This window comes from Pyxicephalus adspersus, chromosome 1 (genome assembly GCF_032062135.1).
Source record: "Pyxicephalus adspersus chromosome 1, UCB_Pads_2.0, whole genome shotgun sequence".
Classification (NCBI taxonomy): domain Eukaryota; kingdom Metazoa; phylum Chordata; class Amphibia; order Anura; family Pyxicephalidae; genus Pyxicephalus; species Pyxicephalus adspersus.
This window is the reverse complement of record NC_092858.1, coordinates 141,404,599-141,427,615: the sequence shown is the minus strand read 5'-3', so window position 1 is coordinate 141,427,615 and position 23,017 is coordinate 141,404,599. Positions and strand designations below refer to the sequence as shown.

General features: G+C 38.1%; 1 protein-coding gene across 1 annotated transcript; it reads right to left on the bottom strand.

The window, feature by feature from the left end:
• Positions 1–669: 669 nt before the first annotated feature.
• TLCD2 (TLC domain containing 2) lies at positions 670–21,381 on the bottom strand. The gene is made up of 4 exons (XM_072429508.1): positions 20,713–21,381; positions 20,419–20,501; positions 15,589–15,671; positions 670–5,519 (listed from the first exon to the last, which is right to left on the bottom strand). The coding sequence occupies exons 1-4, from the start codon at positions 20,895–20,897 to the stop codon at positions 5,142–5,144; spliced, it is 729 nt and encodes a 242-aa protein (XP_072285609.1). The 5' UTR covers positions 20,898–21,381; the 3' UTR covers positions 670–5,141.
• Between the last annotated feature and the right edge of the window lie 1,636 nt (positions 21,382–23,017).

Below are 23,017 nucleotides of genomic sequence, written 5' to 3'. Positions count from 1 at the left end.
ACATGAAAAAAGGTGCAGCAAACATCATTAACGAGCCAATGGTTGACAAAAAATCATTCTCCCTCCACTACACAAAGTTTTCAAGTTTATCAATGACGTGAAGTATTTTTAAATACAAAAGCAGTACATTTAAAACTACTTTGCGTCCCCAAAAATCACACACACCGGGCATCGCCAGGTTACACAGATGCCCGGCCAGCATAGCCAGGGGAAGAAGATGCCAGGCACCGCTGGAGGAAGCCATGGGGACCACTTACCAGGTAAGCGGTTTAAACTCCCTGGAAGATCCACCACTTTTGGTATGGATAATTCACCCCGAGCCACACTCAGGATTACTGCTAAGGGGGGTTAATGGAATCCTTTCCTGAAATGAAGGGCTGCCATTACTACACTTTATTTGGAAGTGCTAACTTGGTCATGTCAACATTCTTGCTTCAATAATTGCGTACCTTACCTGGAATAAGCATACAAATAGGAATTTTCTGACAAATATGCATACACAAACCTTGCTAAACCTGGTTTGTCAATATACCAGATAGAGAAGCGACAACTTTAGAGGGAGACTGGCAATGGCCGCCCCCTAATGTCTAGCAGGAACATTTTTTTGGCAATTATATTATGTTGTATAGTTTTATAACTAGAACAACCAATCACAACAAAACAGACAACTTTGGTTTAAGTATTATATTCTATTAAATTCTCAATTTTACAATATATATGACTAATATACAATCACACAAAAATACAATAAAAAAAAGAAATAAGGCAATTCAGTCACATAATAAAATGTGTGCAAAATAAAAAAAAATTACCTATTACAATTACAGTACAATTAATATTTATTGGATCCATATTTAGAACACTGCTCACAATCTCACATGTGAGTTTTAGGTTTCTTTTTAACAAAGATCAATATAGCTGCCTGCAATTAAAAATGGCTTTGTGTCACAGGGAGAGTGACCATGACTGGCAGTGACAGTCTCTCCACAGTATGAGAACAAAGCAAGGGTAAAAATATAAACTTGTCACTGAAACCATCTCAATTGAAGCCTGAGACGGCTGTTAGATATATTACAATTTTTAGTGCAATCAGCAAAGCAAATTAATGTATATGGATAATTAAAGTGGTGAAACTTTGTCTTTTGCGGTTAAGAACTCTAGAATTATTACAGAAGGTATGATGTGTTCGGTTTACAGGAATCTATAGCTGGCCCTGATGGTTTTCCCATAGTGCTTATAACATTCTGAATTTTTGGTTATATTGATCAAGAGTAAAAAAGGCTCTTAATGTGAGACCTCATGAACAATATGGCCATGGTGCTTCCAGTATTTCCCTAATTCCACCCAATCAGCTTCTCCCTTACTTGCTATTAGGTCCAGTTCGAACACATGAGGCAGACTGGTTGTTGTAGGGACTGCAGTTTAGTCAACCACTTCACAAAACCCTAAAAGTTATACCTTTGAAAACATTTTACTTTTTTTCAACTCCCCAAAACATTAGCATTTAAGTATGCACTGGTTAATGGTAAAATGGATTTTAGGTTTCATTGAAAAATCCCTGCTTTAGTCCCGGTAGTTTTCCTCTCATTTCCAACAACTGTACCCAGTCCCTCCATTTGTTAGCAGTGGGCAGCTTGTTGTTGTGCAGACTTTTTAGAGGTAGCAGGAACTATTACTGATACATTCCACTGGCATTGAAAAAACTAATAAATGTTGGTGTGTGCTGAAAATGAAACATTGAGGCACACATTAAAGATCTGTATGACCCTACCTCAAGCCATTTCGTATGATGACATACTCTTAAGCCTAAATTGCAAGCTCTTTGGGACAGGGTCCTCTCCTCCTCCTGAGTCACTGTCTGTATCTGTCTGTCATTTGCATTCCCTATTTAATGTTCAGCGCTGCATAATATGTTGGCGCTATATAAATCCTGTTTAATAATAATACTGATGACTTTCTCATAAGATGGATACTAGTCCCCGTTTCTTACCTATCTGGAGTTATGAAATCTCAAGCAGCAAGATCTTTTTTTAGCGGATGATGTATTTGTTCATGTATTGAATATTTAAGTATGCAGCTCTTTAGCTAAAAAGCCACAAGGCTAACTGGAACTTGTTTGTTCTTGTAGAAAAAGCATTATGCATATATGTTTTGCCATTTAGTCATATAAATACACTAAAGAAAAATGTCCCTGATTTTCTGTAGTGGCAAGTGAATTCATTTCACTTTCAGTATATGACTGACAGTTTTCATCTTGATAGTCCTGTATTTGCTTGCATGTTTATTCCCTGTATTGAAGGGAAACTGTAAATCATAATGCTGGCTAAAATAAAGTGCTAATCATGGACACCAAACTTATTGAAACCAAAATGTCCTAATACAGAATAGTAGGCTGAAGTTGCTTTGATACAATTCAATGTTGTATATACCAAGTATAAGGTGAAGCGGAATGGCAGTTTTTGGTTTTTTATTTAAATATTAAGGTGAAAATTGTACTGTTTTCAATGTATAATTGGCATTACAACAGCAAGAACTTTAGAATCATTGTATTTGTTAAGTTTTAAAACTTATGTTTTTCTATTGTAAACTTATTTTAGCCACCTAGCCCCACTGATGACAAGTATCCTCACCCTGACAGCCATGGCACAAGGTGGAGAAAACCGCAACGAAGTGTGAAAAATTTCAAGGTAGGCAGATCAGAGACAGAACTAAGGTGGGAAGATCTAAGTTATTGCTTTTTTGGGGGACGGGAGAGACCATTATATGTCAGGCTTTAGAGCTGCTCAAATCAAATATACAGAACAGCCCAAACCCGCCTGTTAATTGAGTTCTTTGCGGCTAAAAGTTTATTGTATAAAAATGCCATGATGTGCGATATGTGTCATTGGGTTTAGTCACAATTATTATACATTTTAAGGCATTTATAAAGGATTTTTTGTTTTGGATCTTGGCTGCATTTTCTCTTTAAAACAGCAACTGTACCAGACAGTCATTCAGGGTAGAATTTGTGTAAAATAGCAAACCTAATCACATGCTAAGAATTGCTAGAAACCACAACTACAAACTGTCTTTTCCACTGGAACAAAGGTTTCAGAGGAATATAAAGCATCAGATTTACGAAGAGACCCATGTAAAGTAGTTGTGAGGTAGTCTTGTGAGAATGATAATGTACCTTTGGCATGTAGAAGCAATAATCTAGCCTGTTAACAGGAGGAAGCAAAAATTCATAGCACCATAACAGAGGTAGAACCTGATATATGGTAAACCTAAATGTAAAGATGGGTAAAATGATAGGGCCTCACTCCTATAAGCAATAGCCATGCTTTTTATGACTATTTATTGTCATATAGTAGCTCTCACATGATAGAAATATATATGAAGGTCTGCAAAACCAGTTTTGTACTGCTAACTAAACTAGCGAGGGAGGTGAGACTGGAGTTACCAATACCACTATGTTTCCAAGAAAATAAAAAATATCATCCACAATGAATCTTACATTGTGTAAATGTGGTCTAAAGAGGTGTGACCTGGCTCACAATAAGAAGGCCATATAGTTGGGTAAAGCTGACTTCAGGTCCTGTAATATATTATAGAATGATGAATATTCATAACTTTTATGTGCTTAAAAACCGGGGTTGCCATATTGAGTAAATAAACAGCAGTACGTATTCACCAAAACCCAAAGACTGACAAAACTTGTTTCACTGAAACCCAGGACTGTGACAATATGCGTTCCACTGTCAACAAAAGAAAGACAAAACACACTGAAACCCAAGGGCTCAAAATATGCATTCCATTGACAGCCAGGACTGACAAAACACATTGCACCGACAAGCAGCATTTTACCAATAAGTAATACTGACAGTATGTGTCCTACTGATACCCAGGAAAGACTGACTAGGAAGTACCGACATACAAGCAAGGCAGATATTGCCTGTCCACTATGCTGAAGCATGCATGGCAATTACTTCTGCTTTTGCGCTACCTATTTTCTGGCTGATAGCTAACAGAGAAAGGTTCAGTGGGTATCTGTGTTTTCTCCTACTGGCGTCCATGTTGTACTAGTACTCTGTCTGTTGCCATTAGGTCATTTTCAACGAGTAACCTCTTGGAGTAACATACCTCTTCCTAATCAAAAGCTGCACTGTGGTAGACTATGAGCAGCATAAGTCTAGTCTCTAGTCACACAAAATACCTGAACCAACTCATTTCCCAGAAGTCCATAAAATTGCTGCAGAGAAAATTAAGCCATGTAGGGAAATTTGAAGGAGCACGGAAGGGGAGAAGAAATGACAAGATGCAGAGACGTCAGACAAACTGTGATGGGTATATATAGGGGCCTCAGGAATCAGCAAATTGCCACACCTATCGTGCCGTATTTTTTTTTCAGCAGTGCTTTTACTGTCAAAGCTGCTGAAACACAGGCTAGGTGGTAACCCGAGGTGGGACAATTTGTACTACACAAAAAGGATCTGCAGGAGTCTGTTCTATTCAATAGCGAGAAACTCCTTTTAAACCTCGCTTTCTAATCACTAGTTTATGAGAGAAGCAGCCATTTATATTTATTGATTTTATAATAACCTTGGCCATTCATTGAGATACTCTCTGTTAGCAGATTCATCCAAGAAAATTGCTGCCTGCACTACAGACCAAGAGGCCTACCACCTCTGTTTACAAATGCTAAAGAATAAAATTCAAGCACATCCTGAAAGATGGCTGTAGTTATTTCCACAGCAGAGTATAAATACTATTAAAAGCGTTTAAATATGTATGCTAAAAGGATTTGACTTCCCATTCATAAATTAAATTTTTATAAGCCTTTGAACAAATGTGGAAGACAAATCATTGTAGTTACTTCATTAGCATAAGTGCTAAAGATATTGCTGGGCAATTTTGTTTCTGACCACTGAAAGAGCTAACATGATGAATGTTTGTCTAGAGATCGTATTCCTTGAAAAATATCTCATGACCATTCTGTCAGAAAAGGAGTGTAGTAGAGCTGAATGAAAACTGGAGGATATGGTTCCCAGTTCCTAAAAAAAGAAAAAAAAAATGGCTCTGTTGCATTATGTTAACTTGAATGAGAATGAATTGGCCCAAATGTCTCCCTGAGTCTTATAAATTAGGCACAGTTTGACAAATCATTTATCCTTCTCACTCGGCAAGTCACGGGTTGACTTGAGGAAATCACTGCGAAGCAGTCGGTAGAAAAGTACTATGTTCATCACAGTCATGATGGCCATTCCAACACTTCCAATAGTATAGGTGAGAAGTGGAATGTTCTCTCGGTTCAGCACCAACCACCTCGTCATCCAGGCCAGAGTGCTAATCCTGAAGATGACATATGTGCCCAGGTTCACTAAGCTGTTGAGCCGATAGAAAGTGGTTTTCAGCTGGTTGGCCATGAGAAGGATCTGTCTCAGATGCAAGAAGATTGAGTTAATTTCCACCAACAAGGCCACCACAGCAAAACCGATGTAGCGGTGAAGAAGTAAGGATATTCCAAAACAAGTGATAACCTAGAAAGAGCAAAAAAACAATTCAATTGAGTATAAGATTACTGTTAATAAAAAAATTAAGAGTGAACTGCATTTAATACTTGGCAAACCATCCCCTGGCATTTGTAACAAACTTCTAAACGTTATTATTACACAGTATTTTTATAGTGCTGACATATTACGCAGTCCTTTACAAAGTCCACAGTTATGTCACTAGCTGTCCCTCAAAGGAGCTCACAATCTAATATCCCTACAATAATCATATGTAATTATCACAGTCTAAGACCAATTTACCTAACTGCATGTTTTTGGAATGTGAGGGGAAACCCACATGAACGCAGGGAGAACCTGCAAACTCTATGCAGATAGTATCCTGGCTGAGATTCAAACTTGGGAGCCAGTGCTGCAAAGGCCAGAGTGCTACCCACTTAGCCACCGTGCTGAAAGTTCCCACAGCTAATCCCTGGAATCAGCAGGTTATGAAGCACAGCCTGGCTACAGCCCAAGATTTGTTCTGTTCAATTAGCCTAACATATACATGGGTCAAAGATAGCACCACTCAAAGAGAACAGAGGCTCTGATAACATCTTGGCAAACAGGCTGCTATTATCGTCATAGAGGCTCTTTCTTCCCTCACGTGTGTTTAGACAGAATGTATTTTAGCTTGATACAGCAAAGATTTATTGTTTGTTTTGCCTTTTAAACAAGATCCTGAGGGGAAGGGGCAACTAGGGATAGATGAAGGTTATATTTGGGCAAAGCCTGATTCCCCAATAAAGATAAGACCTACAGGTACACTAATTAAGAAGAATAAATATAACACTTTTTAAGGCTTATGTACTAACTCATTTGTTATCCGCAAAAATTTACTTGATACATACCATGTGCATAAAATACCAGATATTTTTCTCACCATGACAATAGTTATTCCTGGGCTAAGGTGCAGCTTAACTGCTTAAGGGAGGGAGCAAGTTAGCCAGAGAAGGCCTATAATGTACCAAGAAGAGTCTTCGTATTCCGTGTTATCCCACTGTTCAGAATCAATCTGTTATTGTAGTCAAGTGAGCAGCTTTCTGGTGAAGACTAATAGTACACTCATGAATATTGTCCTTTATTTGAGGTGCCAGGATAGAAAGGCGCTCTGCTCCACACATGATGGACCTGCTCAGATGTATGAAGATTGTGGATCAGGACCCATGACTTCATTACCAGACTAACCCAAAACATCCTAATACAATTCACTCAAGAGACCCGCTGCATAAACCTACCGACCCATCAATGGATGTAAATATACCAAAACAATGATACACATGTATGTTACTAGCCAGTAGAATAATGATAGTCAGACTATGGAAATTTTCAAATATCAGTTTCAAACTGGTTAAAGCAAAGTTATAATGAATCATGGAATACAAAATTTCTTCCGGTTTTATGATCCCTGGATCAAACAACTATTTGTGTCTCATTTCCCTACTCCTTCCAGTTCTACATTTATGTCAATATTTTTTTCTAACATCATGTAGAAGGATACAATGCTACATAGCCACCTTCTATTATTAATAATCCTGAAATATATACATAGCTCTTTTGAACAAATATGTTTCATACAACTTTGTGATCTTGGTAAACAGTTTGTAACTGCGTCAGAAAAACAAAATATCAGAATTAGATTTTATTCCTATATTTTCTTTTTTAATAAAAGTATTTAATTTATATGAAGACCTCCAGTGCTCATATGTCTTGTATATAGGTACTTTCTGTATTATGGCAGGGTGACAACTAAAAAAAAAAACACAACATTCTCTATTTATTGATTGAGGGGTTGTGAAAGAAAAAAAAAACATATCCAAATGGGTTATTGACAATATAAATTATCAAAAACACCTTGCTTTACAGACTTAGATTCTCGTGGTATATTGTCAAAATCCAGTGGAAACATTAAATGCCCACATACCAAACACTTAACAGAAAGTTGATATTTTATTTTCCTAGTAGCCAAGTTGCTTTGGTTAGATCCTGGAAAACTTTATGTAAACATTTTCCACAAATACAGATAAGTGAGTAAATCTATCAGATTTATTTTGCAGTTCCATTCAGCCAATCTGATGAAAAATAAAGGGTTCTAGTCCTTTTTTTTTTTTTTGGCACATTCTATATTTTTTAACACAACAAATTACAATGCATTCCATATACTACTACACAGATGAGTTGCTTGTAACTGGCACTGCACTGCATGTTACCATAATGGAAACATACATGGCACACATGGGCCCAAATAATGAGCTTTATTAGTGAAGAAGAAGGAAAAAGTGATATCAAATGTCAAACAATTATAAATAAGGTAAAAACAGAAACTGGTGAGTTGTTATTGAGTTATACATGAGGTAGGATCAATGCATACTGCATATGTGGTACATATAACCCCATGGCAGTCAACACACCCTAAAATTAAACCACATGTGGTCAACCTTGTAATATGGCAATACATAATGTGCTCATACACAGTAATATTTCGTAACGTGTCCTCTTGCTTTCTAGGAGTAACTGGCATTGAGCCAATAGCCAAGCAATGTGTTTAAAAAAAACTTTTGAGGATAGCACTAAGACGGTAGTTATTGATGACCGTTTATTATTTAAATTATTGTAATTTTTGTCTCAAGTCACCAGTCTGGCAAAGATTATTTTCTTCCCAATGTCAAAAGAATGATTGTTAAATTTCTTGTTTTCTGTGTCCCAAACATCTACGACCTTCATCATGAAGCTAAAGCTTTTTTGTTATTTGAGCGATGACACAAAGCACATCGATAGCAAAGAGGACACCAGGACCCCAGGTTCCACCTGCATACTCTCTAGGAAGTTCTTATTATTGGCTCCTAATCTGGAACACCAGACTCCAAGTACATGGATTTCAAGTGGTCATAATCATAAGGATATTCTTACTGTTTGCATATAATAAATCTCCATTTAAGGTTAGATTGTGGAAATAAAAACAAAGGGTGAGTTCTATATGTTCATGTGACTCATCTTTATCTTTGGACACTGTTTGAATGATCTAATTAGTGCTTGTTCAAATATTAAAAAATATGTTGATCACATCAGATTTTCAGAGTTGTCATGTGAACAGTTTTTGTGATCCCTTAATGAGGTCATTTATTTTTTCCAGTTCTCATACTACAAAACAATTAGTCCCTATATTCTGGAGATAAGATGGTATTTAAAAGTTTAGCAAAAGATACCGGAGAAGGGCTGCTCAAATAAATCTTGTGTGCAGTCAGTCCAAAGTTGAGAAATTGGTAAATTAGAGGATTTCTGGCACAGAAAGTTATTCCCTGTACTTACATTGTCCTAAGTAATAAAACAATAATAATATGCATGTTGTGTATCATACTACATCATTTTTAATTTTGCCCCAGCATACACTTTTAGGAGACAATTTACAAAATTAACTTCTCAAGAAAGCAGAGGTCAACTCCTCCCCATGATTTGATATCATCTGTGCCTTAGTACTAAATTTGCATGTATACTTCCAGTCCTGAAAACAGCAATTTGGGTACTCACAGGATAAAATGGAGCAATAGACATCCTCCAAGGTTATTAAAGAAGAAAGAAACTGGGCTAAACTCCTCTATATCTAAGTTATCTAAGTTTTAAAGCCAACCCTATTCAATCAAATATAGAATGAAAAATAGAGACACAGGCATAGAGGGGCTTTAATGGCATGGGGTTTAGTCAATTTTACTCAAAAGTAAAAAGCATCCAAGATACAAGATACATAAAAATTGTATCAACATACACAATGATAGTGGTCTAGCCAAAGCAGTGGTTGTTACAATTTCTTAGAGTGATTGCACATATTACAGTTGTCTCAGATTCGGAAGCGTTTCGCCGCTTAGTTTACTCAGGGGACTTTTAGAGACTTCCGGTAGAAGATCACTTTATAATAACTTGTGTTCTATCAGCAAAAAAGGCGGTGGAAGGAAAGGCACTAGGTGTTATGTAGTGTACCCAGGAAATCAGAAAAGATTTTTCTATCTGGTGCTATATTGGGAAGCTTCCAGTAGACACATCAGATGAAAGGGTACTTACTGGCTATAGATTTGTTTTCTATCCAAGGACAAGAGCCGTAGCTTCAGGTATCTAGTGGATGATTGCATACCATGACTAAAGGTGCGTACACACTTCCAATTTTTATCGTTCAAAATGAACGACGAACGATCGATTGGGCAAAAAATCGTTCGTAAAAAAGTAACCAACGACGCCGGCGAACGAGGAAAGTCGCTGGAAACGAACGACCGGACCGGCGGATCGGATTGGACGACGATCGTTGACCATCGTTCGTGTGTACGATCGTTCGTTGATCGTCCATGATCTGAGCATGCGTAATGAACGAACGTTCGTTCACTTTCCTGTCGTGCACATAGTTCCTCTGTCGCTCAAACGATCGTATCTATTGTGTGTACAATATCTACGAACGATCGTGTCGTTAACTCTATGTGCAGGATCGGTGCTATACGATCGTTCGTAGATATCGTGCAGGATCATTCGTCGTTTGTTTTCCAACGATAATAATTGGAAGTGTGTACGTAGCTTAAACCATACCATAGAAGCCCCTCTTTGCCTGTTCTCTATTTTTCATCCTCCAAGGTTACCTTATGACACCGAGCTGACAAATGTGAACATGTACAAATATGCATGCCTATGCAGTGCCACCAAATTTTTTCTATTAATGTTCTTGTTCATTTGTATTATACTTGCCCTCATCTACCCAGACTATAGTATACTGGAAGTTGTAAAACACATCATTAATAGCTAGAAGCTGTAACCGTACCTAGACAAATCATGTAAAACGAAAATACTGTAAGCCAATAGTGACTTTCATGTGAAGTTTCCACATATTGGTTAGGTGAGCTGTTTGTACTCTGTAAAACACCTGCTGTCTGGATAATCTACAAATCATTTTAATAACATCTCCCTTGAGATAACAGGAGGGGTGGAGTGGGTCTTTGAAGGTTACAGCTCCAGGAATCCTACACATGATAAAGGATATTTACATAGTAAGGTTGGGCTATTTCATAAGCAAAGTTTAAATTAAGCCTTTATTTTACAGGATTAACATTACATTTATATAATTTTCAGTCTATACGTCTTATAATTGATATGATAAAAGACATTTCTACCCCTCCAGCCACTTTTTGTTAACCCTAGAATCCATAGGATGACTGTGTAACAGGAAAACCAAAAGGACAGGAAATATGCTGATACTTCAAGAATGCAGCAGAGCGCTGTTAGTGTATACTTGAGCCTTTTAATGGATCCAGAATACTAAAAATAAATGATATTATGTAGAAATAGGAGCTGCCTGAACCACCCTTTTAGCGATTTCATTGCAGGGTTTACCAGTTTAAAAGAACTGGTTTGGTTATGAAGGATTGCAGCAGATTTCCCCTATGTATAGTAACAGCTTAAAAATCAAAAAAAAGGAAATGCATTAACTAGTAGTTATTGGTAGTATTAACAGTTCCTACATTTTTACTCCCTGATTGAGGGTTGCTCATCCATAATGTAAAAAATGAATGACTATATTTAAAAGCATTAAGCCAGAGCCACCATATATAATCTTTTTACTGATATGAGTACAGTAAACTAAAATATAATTGGTTGCTGTATAACTACATTATGCAAACCTAGATTACACATCACCCAGAACTATACAAGGTCCACCGTGGAGGTGCATTGTGTACACATCCTAAATGCTGCTTGAAAAATAAACAAGCAAATGCTGTGACAAGCCCTGCACCACTTATATTAAAAAAACAATCAAAGGGACAGTGGCCCGAGTTCAGGTAACAATTTGGCAGCTAAAAAATGTCTTCTTTATACAAACTTGTGATGGTATCAATTTATTTTATTGGTTCTGTTCTACTAAATGTGCGTAGATAAAAATAAGACTGCTCATAAATAATGGGGACGCGCGTTGACTTCTTTTAATGCACAGAGCACTACACCTCCAGGAGAAAAGACTGAACAAAGCAAAGCACAAAATACTGCAATGAGATTAGAGTTCATTTATGTCCATGGAGAAGCTAATCTTATCTCTCATATAATCATGTGGTTACAGGGCTTTATATTTACTAGACACACAAAACAACTGTATTATTCACTGGAAAGCAATAAATTGATATGAAACATGACCGTCTTTTGGGTCATTACATATGTTCAATAAAGCTCAGTGAGGCATATGGCAGCCACGTGACTTAACCCTAGCTAGGCTGCAAGTGCTTACATAAATAAATCCAAACTAAGGCTTATTACGATCGTTCCTCGTCTTTTGATCTGCGAGGACAGTCACATTCTTGGACAAGGCAATTATCGGGCAAGAATCATCTGATGTGTGTAACTAGACTAAGGTTAAAACTTAAGCTGTATACAAATGTGCAATAATATTCGTTGGAAAGGATTTTTCACGATCCTTTCCAACGACTAGTATTGCACAAAGCATGAACGAGTGCCGTACATACAGCACCGTTCTGCTATATGCAGAGGGACAGAGCGGCACCCCTCTGCGCACTCCCGCCTTTCCCTTGCAATAGATCAGATGATGGACGACTGGCACTGTACACACGCCAGATTCTCGGCCCTGAGCTGATTATCGGGCGACTACTGATGGACATGTGTACCTAGCTTTAGCAACTGCAAAGCTTTACCTTTTATCTTTAAAAGGCGTCCTTGAGCAGTAGTGAAGTTGTCTTCTCAATTGAGATCAGGTGATCATTCTGCTGCAGGAAAGGGGAGTACTCCCTCAGTTTCTACCAACCAGTGATGAGATTGCAACACTGTAACTTTGTAAAAAGTCACAACATAAGAGGCTGCAGTAAGCATGCAAAGCATTTTTAAAAGCACCCAGGACTGCACAGGCACCAGAATTTTTTGGCAGTGGCATTTTTTAATTCAGGAAGGAGAGGCTGAGCATGCCTAAACTGGGTAAGTTTTGCCCATTTGGATAGAAAATCAAATTAAGACATTGTCATTGGGAGTTCTACAGAGGTCTTACATTTAAGTGTTACACTTTCACTTGAAGGATAAATGCAAAATGAAGTTCATTTAAAATTGCTGTGGAATATACACCAAGGCTGTATCAATGTAAATCTACAAAAAAAAAAAAAAAAAAAGGACCCCAAAAGTACCCTATCCTATAGACACACTGGTGGTGATCAGCATGTGTTCAGGCCACTGAAGGATTATATTTGTAACTTGCATTTTTGTGCCTATGGAATAATAGAGGAAATGTCAGACACTGGTTCTACCAATGTTCTAAAGCAGGTACAATAGAAACGGAGGACAAGATATACTTTGAGGCCTGGATACAGAGGAAAAAAAAAAAAAAAGGACAGCTAAATATTGTTAAAACAAATCTAAATTTCTAATTTAATTTGTAAGTACATAAGCACATTGGAGCACCCATGTTTGTTTACTACATATATGTATCCATCTTTTTTTCTTTCAAATTGGTCTGTACAGACTCTGTAAATGTTAAACAAAATTATTCATAGAATAACAGAGCATTCAATTGGACAAAAGATGAAGATCCATGAAGATTCTTTGGTGCCACTAGTCTAGCCTGATGGATCTAATGGGATAAATATTGTTCATGTTCACAAACATACAGATGGTACACTGGACAGCAAATGATTGTGCACAGAACTATGCATGCATAGAACTAGTCAGCAGACTTATCAATGATTTCACCATTGCTAGTGAAACTCCTTAGTCAGCAAAGGTGTCTTTGAAAGAGCATACTTGTGCCATATGTATGGAATAAGGGACTGTAATATCATCTTGTGAATGCTTATCTTCTGGGAATCATTTTTTGTATAAACCCTAAGTGACTCATGGTCACTTAGGCCAATTAGAGCTACTAGACAATGTACGGATAAACACACAAAACATGCAAAGCAGTTTATCTAGTCGATAGGAAAAAACAAATATTGTTATTATCAGTTTTGTTTTTTTTTTAATCAACTGCTCACTGCATTTTACCAGATTTGGGAGAGTGATCTCCTTCTGACAACTTAGCTACTATTTGGCCAAGGACAAGTACAGGTCTCGCCATCTGCTGCTAGCAAACATATTTGCCTATCTATACTGAACCCAAAGACATAATGATTTAGTGGAATTCACTGCACAGTTTATGTTGCATACCCTCGGCATTATCAATCATTTTTTACAAACGACATGCTCTGACTTTTTAATGAGAAAAGGAAGAAGCTACTAATCTGTATTTTACATGGGATTATGAAAAAATAAGTAAATTCCAACAAATAATCGTATAATGACCTTCAAGCAACATTTAAAAAGTGTATTCACTGAAAACACAACCATTCCCCTCAAAATTCTGCAAAAATAAAATAGTCATTCCTAAGCATTAAGAATATATTTAAAATGACTACACATTCCAATTGTCAGCATGCTGTTTGCTTTTCTTTGATCAGTGGCTTTACCTTTCTTGGAAAGTAAAAGAGCTGCCAATACTCTTATTCATTTCATGCAGGCTCAACATGCCTTAGAAAGGTGTGTGGCAATGACAGCGAATATTGGTATAGTTCCCAGAAAATTCTGATTACACCTCTAATACTTAAGAGTAGAAGATCAGGATACAAATTTAAAAAACAAATTACACTAAAAATGTCATGTAGCAGTTCTGGTTTCTAACAACTTCTCTGTGAAGTCTGAAAGTGAGCCAGAGACAAACAGAAAGCAGAGAACAATCAGTTACCTAGATGTCTGTGATGTGTAAAACTGTCACACATTGTTTCATAAATAGCTGAGGGAGTGCCACACTTACAAAACATACAGCGTGCAGGTTACTGGGCTAATATGAAACAAAAAACCTGACAGGTTCCTTTTGCTACATAAAAGACAGAAAAAACCTGCTGCCTATGAATTTTGTAGGTTAGCTTAATTCCGTGTCAAATCAGCACTTCTCTACAGAATGACTCTCTCATATTGGTGATTTATTTTGCTATTAATACAATCATGAAATCATATCAGTTTTTGACTCTCTAAGCTCGAACTTTAAATAGAGGTGTAGGGTAGGTCTTATTTTAAAGCATTTTAATGGGTTTTCATTATAATGAAATACAATAGAGTTTGTGATAAAAACACTTTAATTTTCAGAAATCAAAATAAATATTTAATTTTCTCAAATAGCTACAGGGTGCTTTAATTTAAAAATCATAATGTGATCAGAAACTACAAACAAAAGTATTAGTAGTGACCACGCTGTGATCAACCTCAGTATTCTCCCCAGCTCCTTTTAGCTGGGCGCACCACCCAGGACTTTTCAGTAACCACCTGGATTGTTTTTGGGTGGTTAGTGATGAGATGGGTCACAAGACAGGGGCTGCCACCCACCTACAATTTGTTCTCACCCAGCTCGAAAAACATTCTGGGTTGAGCACTGAACCTATTGTACCTATGAAAAAGCAGTTATCTATACTTTCTAAGGCACGTGGCCTTATGTATACTACAGCTGATCCCTCAGCTTCTAGAAGTGTAAATAAGCCACAGTTCTCTGGATGTCCTCCCAGGGATAATGTACATGAAAGCAGTGTGTGGCGCTGTGTTTGCTTCTCAAAGTACATCCTTAACATCTAAAGACCTAAATAAAGAAATGAACGCAGGTGGCCCTGCTGTATGTAAAACTGTGAACTTGCTTTTTATCTGTATCAGTTTATGCCTCTCTTATTTAAGGACATTTCCTCATCTGGTAATGCTGCTGCAGCTTTCACCAAATTATATCTTTAAATTGATCTTACAATTGGTTGTTGCCTGGCGACAGCTGTCTGTACACTGAATGTAAGAAAATACACTGTTCACTTCCCTCATTCCCATGACAACAATTTGAGACTAGGGGTCCTGCTTTGTGAGCTCCAGTACCATTAATTGCATTCCATATGGAATGGGTTGGTTTCAGAATATGGCATGCATGCCTCCAACAATTATGTGATTTTGTCTATTACATCTCTTACTTCTCAGGTCTTACTTTTTTCCTCACCTCAGTTCTAAGTGACATATACTAGAATTTACTTACAACGGTGTGATGAAACAGCAGCTCCCAGGATTGGAGCAGCTTCTGGTTCTGCAGCATATCCACAAAATCATGGATAAAATACCCTGGAATAAAAACATGTAGAGGTTACTTGTAAGTGGAAAGTAGCAAAAAAGAACAGAACTTTAGCTATATTCAACTTTTTCCCTACTAAGCTTTCTGTATTTTGTTCAATTTCATGCACTGTCATAGCAAGGTTAATGGGAAAAAAGAGGGCATTTTCCCTGGGACCCCATTAGGCACCTATTCGCTAGCACTGTGCACTTTATACTTACCCATTTCACCACATTTAGCACTGCTTTCTCATCAGGTAAGGGATACAAAAAAATAATCTAGGTCAGGGGTGCCAAATCAGTCCCTCAAGGTCATTGTGTTTGTTTCAATCCATTAGAGACTGCATAGTGTAATATTTAGTGTCAGACAAACCTGTGATGTGAGAGGATGAACAACACACAGCCAGCATAGATAGATAGAAATTAGTCTTTTCAACCCTAAAGTGTGTGGAGAGGGGTTTGTTTTTGTTAGTTATAAATAAATAAACTTCCTAACTTTTTTAAAATAAATTTCAAATTTGGCCCCCGGACTTTTTCTAAGTTTTTAATTTCAGCCCTCTGTGTATTTGTGTTTGACAACCCTGATCTAGGTAATATATACCCTTTATTATTATAAAAAATGTATATGTTCTGGGGGTATAAATGTGAAACCAGACTTGCTTCCAACTGAATACCTGCTTTGAAGTTGGGACTTCAGCATGTGGCATTTACAAGCTAATGGGTGCCGTTTCCCCACCTCTTAGATTGTTAGAAGAGAAGTTAGCATCATCTCCTAAATTGTAAGCCCTTCTGGGGAAGGTCCTCTCCTTCTCCTGTGTCACAGTCTGTGTGTGTCTATCATTTAAAACCCCTACCTAATGTACAGTGCTGCGTAATATGTTGGCGCTATATAGCTACTGTTTATTAATAATAATAATAATAATAATAATTAGATATTCACTGCATGTCCAGAGTGCACTACCGTGTTTCCCCGATTTTAAGACATCCCCATTAAATAGGCCACCCCCGATTTTTGAAAAAATAATTAAAATAAGACACTCACCCGTGAATAAGACATCCCCCGATATTTGATCCTGTGTGTGTCTCCTTGATGCTGGCTGCAGCAGTGTCTGCTCCTGGCTGCAGTGCAGAGTGAAACTGAAAGTAACAAGCCAGCATTCTGCACCAGGAAGCAAGCTGCTGATCCCTGCCCTAACGGAGATCCCTACACTTAATTACCGGTAAGTGAACAGAAGGGGACAATCAATGGCATAGAGTGATCAGAAGGGGACAGTCAATGGCATAGAGTGATCAGAAGGGGACAATCAATGGAACATGAGTGATCATGAGTGACTTTCAACAATAAATGTGTACTGTAGTCTTCTTCATGGAAAAATAAGACATCCCCTGAAAATAAGACCTAGGGCATATTTTGGCATTTCAAAAAATATAAGACAGTGCCTTATAATCGGGGAAACAGGGTAAGATGCTGCACAAGAACAACTTGCAGACAAGAAGTGCACAGAATATCTAAAAACAAAGAGTCCTTGAGCAGCTCTGTCCTTATGTGTATGAAATCATTTTGGTATTATGGCAATCCTTTGCTTTTGGTAACAGTACTACCATCATCACCCCAGCTATGCATGGTAATCATGGTATTTTAGTAATGACACCAACTGTGACTCCTGTAAAAATAACAATTACACCTCAGCTCTTAGTTTATTCAAATGGCACTGAATTAACTTAAGAAATTGTTTTGCACCTTTATTAGGCTTCTGAAATAACAGCATCCCATGTTCATTTCTTTCCTGGCCTTCATTTACCTACAAATAGTATTACATCTAAAAAGCGTTTATTACTCTTGTACAACAAAGGCACATGTCCCCCAAAAATTGGCAGCAATCTTCCACCATATAACTGTGATTCAGATTTCTCACACCAAAGTCCAAGTTTCAAGGTCACAAATTGCTCCAACAAACATCTAAAGTATTTATGATATACTTCAGACTACTTGTTTGTACAGTGGAGTCCCAGGAGTTAAGTATCAGCAGCTTGTAATGAAAATACATTTTATGCTTACAAATAAGAATAGTCTTTTGACTTCAACAAAGGACCCTTTGATAAAATGGGAATCACATGGAGGGTACATTACACAGAATTACAGGCAGTCCATGAGAAAAGTGAAAACCCACGAATATTGCATTATGAAAAGTATATTCAGCTATTAAACAGAGAGATATCGTTTTGTAAATAGCTTCATTATTTCCCACCCCTCACATTTACTTGTAGACCAAGCTATCCAGCAAATATGATAGGAACAGTGTACAATTAATTAAAATGTTTCAGAAGTGATTACGCCTAACTACAGGCATCTTTTTACCTTCAGATGGCCTTTTATGTGTGCATCTGACTGTTAATATAATGTTCTTTCATAAAGCCATGTACAACACTCTTTTGCTTTCCTGGAGAGTACAGCTGCAGCTATACTTCCAACAAACTGCTGTATCAAAGAGGCTGCCATGACACAGATCATTGCCAATGCCATGTTTCTGTCCCCTCTGTGCACTTTGCCAAATATAGAATCAGAATTACAGCTCCTGCTATACTCTCTAAGAATGAAAACATTTATAAGTAGTTTTATTTAAAAAAAAAAAAAAAAAAAAAACAAACAAAACACCCTGAAAATTAATAGGCATAGTTGCAAATATATTTCTCTAAGTAAAAAAAGGAAGCCTTTCAGTTTGATTTGCCTACGCTACTAATAAATGAATTATAAAAAAGTCATTTTGTTTTATTTTTAAAGCAACCATAGTCTGTTTAGATAAGCCTTTTTCTTGCAAACATGCTACAGAAAACAAACCTTGGTCCATGTGTGGAAGCAGTGGCCTTTCTGCAGAGACCCCACACACATACCTGCGTAGCCAGAACTACTGCTCTACAATCAACAAAGCTCTCAATCCCCATTCACTGGGGGGCTCTGTTTTGATGTACCTGAAAAATGTTTAGGTGATATAATCTGGAAGCCAATAAATCTAAATCCTCATGCTACATTTGTTGCAGTGTTACGGTCTGCCTGTACATCTCGCCACTACCATTTTTGTGAATGTGGACTAAAAATTAAAGGAAACATTAAGAAATCGAAATAAAGAATCTTCTGAACACCAGGACACTATCTGCATGGAGTTTGCAGGTTCTCTCTATGTTTGCGTGGGTTTCCTCCAGGTACTCGGGTTTCCATCCACATTTCAAAAACATGCAAAAAAAATAAAGCAAATTAGCCTCCTTCAAAATTGACCTTAGAATTTACTAAAGTCAAAGATTATGGTAGGGACATAAGATCGGCGGTCGCCAACCTTTTTGGTCACGCGGACCCCTAAAATACAAGCTCCTGACCGCGCATGCGTGTGGAGCCAGTTGTCAATCAAAGGGGAGGAACCTCCCCCATAGTGACATCATAGCGCCATAACCCCACTCACTCTTCCATCGCAGATCTGAGCCTGCAATGGGAGAGTGGGCGGGTTGTGTCCTGGAATACAGCCCGCCTACCTCCCTGAGCCAGGGATTTGCTTGGGGGACGTGGTCTGCGGCTCTGGCCGCTGCGTCCTTCTCCTGACCCCTCTCGGGGGTGTATCGGCCAGAGCCGCGGAGCCACTGGTTGGCGACCACTGCATTAGATTGTGAGCCCCTTTTAGGGACAGCTAGTGACATGACTATGGACTTTGTACAGCTCTATGTAATATGTTGGTGCTATATAAATAGTGCATAATAATAATAAATATTTATAACACTGGTATGTTTTAGTTTCTGATCACCTAAAGTCTCCATAGAAAATCACTGCCCTTGAAGTAGATGTAAACCCCAACCTCATTGTATTTTGGTTGCTAAAACACTTGGTATCTCAAACAGTTGACATTTCTTTCTTCTCACATGAGAGAGTGACCACACAAAAGAGCTACTGAAAACATTGGAAAGAGTTGTCAACTGTAAAACAGAAAGTGGCTAAACATGAATTTTTCTGAATTCAATAGTTTTTTTTTAATAAAAGCAACAGATTTGCATTTACATGCACTTTGGAGTTTCTGGATCAGCACACTTGCTGTGGCCAATGTAAATGAATCCTACTCTCGTACTATGTGGGTGCTATATAAATCCTGTTTATTATTAATAATAATAATACTTTCCATATTGGCTTTATCTATATATATATATATATATATATATATATATATATTTATTTATTTTTAATAGTACAAAGAATATATATAACAGGAGACACTAGATTTACTGAGCAGACAAAAACAAAACAACTCTCAATGTTGGAGTATTGGAGACATAAAGGCAATCCTTGATTGTAAGGTCCTGCCCTCTCTCTGTGTCATTATTTGTATCTGTCATTTGCAACCCCTATTTAATGTACAGCGCTACGTAATATGATGGTGCTATATAAATCCTGTTTAATAATACTACTCCATATAGATGATTTCCAGCTTCTATAGAAAGAATGAGTGTTTTTCTGTTCTATGGAGAAAGAAGGACAAGTGGGTGGCTTTATTTTACCCTCCCTGATAGTAAAACAAATGTGCTTGTTGGCAGTCTGTTTTATGTCCAGGGAAAATAACACCAGCCATGTAACCCATGGAAACAACAAAACTTTGGAGCAGAACGTTGATGGAGGACGGATCTATGAATGCCATGGGGCACAGGATAGGCTTTATTATTATTAATCAGAACTCACCTATAGACACAGCAATAGGTTTTATTATTAATAATTAGAACTCACCTATAGACACAGCTATGAGACAATGTGAAAAGCGGGAATGTGTGGAGATCAAGTCTTCAGCCATCTCAGGGTGCAGGTAAAATCTGAGCACAAATACAGAAAAGAACAGATTTATATACATGACTATAATAATAATAATAATAATAATATGTATGGAGTGATGAGCCCAGACACTTGTAGCCTGCCTGTGTGTGAGGTGACAGGGGTCACATGGGTGAGGTAGGTGAGCTCCACATGGTAAGTCACATGGTAAGTGCCCCTATCACAATCACTACACCCCTGTGTTCTCCTCACCCGAGCAGTGCCCATATCCCGGTGAGCAGGCTGTGTACGAATGAGGTCCAGATGTTCCTCCATTTCCAGGGGTTCCTCAGAGCAGAGCTGGGAGTGGGAATCAGTTTATTCACACTTCCATTCACCCAGCGAAAACAGACGAACGAGGCTCCGGTGATCGCAAGCCCGGTGTCCAACATCTCCATGGAAACCGAGTGATACGAACTGTGCACGGCTCCGGTGCTGCAGTGACAGCTATTGGAGCCGCCTATAGAAAGTTACACAAGGCTGGGCGCGGACAGACTACAGGGCAGCTCCCGCCTATTTTATCTCCATGGTGACACCCCCTCCTGGTCTGGGAGCGCCCCTATAGGGGGAATTTGGAGACTTTTACCCCGCTGTAGCTTCCTGACTGTCTCCTAAGTGTACGCCTTCTACACCGTGCTCAGCAGGTGAAAGAGCAAATCACATAACTTGGAGCATCTTGTGTAACGTGGTGAATGTGTTATACAATTTAGTCACGTGGTACGAAGGCTGTAATCCCACCTACCCTTACTTAACCTTATATATGCTGGGGAGGCAGTGTGTAGCCATGGAAAGATTTATGCACAGCCTCTCCCAACTTCTTTACCCCCGAGAAACTCTTTAAGAGAAACTAAACTGAAAAATGCCTAAAAAAAAAATACACTTATCTTCAATCCCAGAGGACAGTCCGATCCATCCGGAGGTGTCTTCTGTTGGGTCCCGTGATCCGTCCTCAAGCTGGCGCACCATCTTCTCCACTTCTCCCGGCTTCTTTCTACCTTACCCGACCCAGGCATGAAATTGGGTGACGTAGGATGGAAAAAAAAACTGGCCAATTCACTGTGCATGAATGAGCCATTTTTTTTTTCACTAAAAGGCATCTTCGGGCATGCACAGAAGGAGCACCCAAGAGTCTCCCGGGATGCGTTACGTAGGTATCCTGAGATTCAATGGGAGTGTAAAGCATGCCGGGGAGGCTTTGCACTCCCATTCATTCTCGATCACCTAGACAATTAGGGAGCGGTGCTGTGCCATTTTTTTTTTTTTAGAAAGGGTGTTGCACTTAAGGAACATTTTTACTTTACATAAAAGGGTTATCTATCTATTTATGTAAAGTAAAATTTTTGACTTTAGGTACACCTTAAAAGATTTTTTAATTAAAGATTCAATTAAAAACATCATTAGAGTGCTGTAGCTGGCTCTACTAAGTGGTAATGATCCCATGAATGTGCAAGCATTATTTTATGGGGGTTCAGTCAGTTGTTAGGGGTTTCTTGAGCAATGAGCATTTTGTTTTCCTTCTCTTTTTCCTAAATGGAGCACAGGTGTTCATCTCATTTAAAAGAGCACTCAAAACCCTTTTTTTTTTTCAAACTTGCCTACCTAATCTTCTGTCTTTTGAAACTGTCACTACTTCCCATGACTTCATATCTCCCCCCTATTGTATGGTACTTCCCCCACCTCCTAGATTGTAAGCTCTTTGGGGCAGGGTCCTCTCCTCTTCCTGTGTCACTGTCTGTATATTTTTTTTGTAAACTTTATTTATAACAACAGAAAAACAATGCACAAGTACAATGATAGGATATTGAAACAATAGATAGAAAATAGAAAACATGTTGATAAGGTCCAATATCATATTGCGGAAAACTACAATAGAGATACAAAATAGCATACACAATCAATTGAATTTAGGATTGCACATTGTCTAACTGGGTCCTCCATTTTCTAACATTTTCCGTTTCCTAATCTAATAAACCAAAGTAGAACCTAAATTCAGGGCTTGGGGGGGATTTACTAATCTGGTTCAGTGTCAAAATACTCACTGTCTGTATTAATGTACAGCACTGCGTAATATGTTGGCGCCATATAAATACTGTTTATTAATAATCATGCCTGTACATGCGGGATTGCCTCGTTTCCCTGGCAACCAAAGCTGACACTGCACAAGCACAGCTTAGAAACCCATAGCTATCAGGCAGGTGGCAACACCTGTCCCTATATCAATTTAAAAGTGGAACTTTAGTTGACTTAAAGTGACACCAATTACGATCTTTTTTGCTATCTGTAAGGATGACATTATTCCCACTGGTCAGCAATGTAAGAGGCATTCTTCCCACTGACCATCATGCTAATATATATAACTATATAAAATCAATATTATATCACTATATACTTTATATCTGTGGATATAGTAATTACAGAAGGGGTTCCCTGAAGACCTGAAAGTTAATTCAAAGGTTCCCCCATGGTCAAAATGTCAAGAAAGTCTTCTCTGGAAGAACCCTGGTTGAGAATGGCTGCT

Excerpts from the sequence above, each read along its gene's own strand:
- TLCD2 (XM_072429508.1), bottom strand. The coding sequence starts at position 20,897 with ATGGAGATGTTGGACACCGGGCTTGCGATCACCGGAGCCTCGTTCGTC. Across the intron at positions 20,502-20,712 it reads GGGATATGGGCACTGCTCGG|ATTTTACCTGCACCCTGAGA; the intron begins GTGAGGAGAACA and ends ATTTGTGCTCAG. Across the intron at positions 15,672-20,418 it reads TCTCATAGCTGTGTCTATAG|GGTATTTTATCCATGATTTT; the intron begins GTGAGTTCTAAT and ends TTTTTATTCCAG.